Raw genomic sequence first — 2,500 nt, 5'->3', positions numbered from 1 at the left:
ATATAACAACTTATCATTGTCACCATCATCACCACTACCATTGTCATTTTCATCCTCATCATCATCATCCATCTTTACACTCTGATTACAAATTCCACCGAGATCAATTTTGCCTTTCATCCTTTCAGGGTCAATTAAATAAGTACCAGTTGAGCACAGGAGTTCATTTAATTAACTTGGCCCCTCCTTCAAGCCTGCTGGCTTTGTGCCAAAATTTTAAACCAATATTAGATCCAAGAACTGAGATACAATGAAAGTGAAAATGAAAGTATGAGTAGGTGTGGGAGGGGGACTTAAAAAGAAAATTTAGTATGAGTTGATGACAAAGGAAAGGGAACACAGCTGAATTTTGACCAAAATGTAGTAGAATATTGATAAGATAGTTTCTTTACCTAAATGCACTCCAGAAGTTGTATATATAATAACACAGCACTAGTGTAGCAAAGCAAAAGTGTGTGTTGGTTCTACTATTCATATACTGAACAGTTTTCTTCTGTAATTTTAATCTAAAGTGTAGATTCAATATATTTTGCTCATTTATAAAATATAGTAAAAATATATAAATTAATAGGCACAAGAGTGGCTGTGTGGTAAGAAGCTTGCTTCCCAGCCACATGGTTCCGGATTCAGTCCTACTTCATGGCACCTTAGGCAAGTGTCTTCTACTACAGCCTCAGGCTGAGCAAAACCTTGCGAGTGGATTTGGTAGACAGAAACTGAAAGAAACCCATCATATGTATGTATGTATGTATGTATGTATGTATGTATGTATGTATGTATGTATGTATGTATGTATGTATGTATGTATGTATGTATGTACGTACGTACGTACGTACGTATGTATGTATGTATGTATGTATGTATGTATGTATGTATGTATGTATGTATGTATGTATGTATGTATGTGCGTGTGTGTGTGTGTGTATGTATGTATGTATGTATGTATGTATTCAAATTAAAATCCAGAAAATGGAGAAGTAGTGTTAACATAATTTATTAACTACAAAAAATCAACATGTCCACTTACAGCTGTTTCGATTTTGCCCAAAAGGTTTATACCAATATTAGTAATTAAATGAGATTCAGTCTGTTGAGATGTTTTGGAGGAATAACTTGTAATAACCTAACGATATGTCTTTTTTACTCCTCTGACGAGCTTTTGCTAAATAAAATGTTTTAATTACTGAAATTTAATTCTTTTGGGTAAAATCGAAACAGCTGTAAGTGAAAATGTTGAATTTTTGCAGTTAATAAATTATATTAACGCTACTTCTCTATATTCTGGATTTTAATTTGAATATTTATAAACCAAGATTTATATTTAAACCTATTTTTCTAAGAATATTACTATTCACAAAATAATAAGTAACAAACCAGTAATTCATTAAATATTTTCTATTCCTTAAGGTGATTTTTTTTTCAACCTCTATTTAAATTGTGAAGCATGACTGTCACCACTACTACATGAACCTGAAGATTGTAGAATTTAATGCATGAAAGTACTAGTTCAATCAGAATGAACATTTAACATTCTATTATTTTATTTTATTTTATTATATTATATCATCTTATATCATTATAAGATTGTAAATAAAACGTGAAAATCAGACAAGGTTGTAATTCCTTTTATTAATATATTCTTCTATACACAACCACACACACTTGTATATATATCTATATATATATATATATATATATATATAATATATATATATATATATATATGTATATGTATGTATGTATGTATGTATGTATGTATGTATGTATGTATGTATGTATTTATGTGTGTGTCTGTGTTTTGTCCCCTGCCATCGTTTGACAACTGATGCTGATGTGTTTACGTCCCCGTAAACATACCACTTCGGGTCAAAGAGACCAATGGAATGAGTACTGGGCATACAAAGAATAAGTCCTGGGATCGATTTCTTTATCTAAAACCCTTTAAGGCGGTGATCCAGCATGGCCACAGCCAAATGATTGAAACAAGTAAAAGATTAAAAGAATAGTAAATATATAAAACATAACAAGTGTAGTAACTGAGGAGATTGAATTCCCTGAGCAAAACAATTTTCACATTTATTCTGTTCATTACAGCCAATTTCAATGCTTATAATATATCAGCTGTATATCAAAACAACTGGTATACTACAAATATACTATGATACACCATCGATATACTACTTAATATACCACAATATACTACTGATATACTATTGATATACAACTAATAGACGTGTTTTTATTACAGTGCTCACTACAAGTTGAAGTTTGCTAGTAAAAAAGACAATGGTTTGATATTTTATGCCCAAGGAGAAAACAGAGATTTTGAGGCCCTGTTTTTGAACAGAGGAAAACTAACATATTTCTTGTTTAATCCCACTGATTATGGAACTGGCTCGACCTATGGAGTATATATTGAATGTACTAAGAAGATATCAAAAAATTATGAACATGACGTAAGTTAAAATGATTTATTCTCAACTTCAGCTCAGCAAAAACT

General features: G+C 30.8%; 1 protein-coding gene across 1 annotated transcript in view; it reads left to right on the top strand.

Moving 5' to 3' along the window:
- LOC115216566 overlaps positions 1–2,500 on the top strand; it is a 78,896-nt gene that overhangs the window by 64,263 nt on the left and 12,133 nt on the right. The window contains exon 3 of the mRNA XM_029786032.2: positions 2,249–2,456. Coding sequence (XP_029641892.1) covers positions 2,249–2,456 — 208 coding nt within the window. The remainder of the gene's footprint in view (positions 1–2,248; positions 2,457–2,500) is intronic.

The sequence above is a fragment of the Octopus sinensis genome, linkage group LG10, assembly GCF_006345805.1.
Source record: "Octopus sinensis linkage group LG10, ASM634580v1, whole genome shotgun sequence".
Lineage (NCBI taxonomy): Eukaryota > Metazoa > Mollusca > Cephalopoda > Octopoda > Octopodidae > Octopus > Octopus sinensis.
Note: the sequence above shows the minus strand (reverse complement) of the source record. Positions and strands in the feature narration are given on the sequence as shown.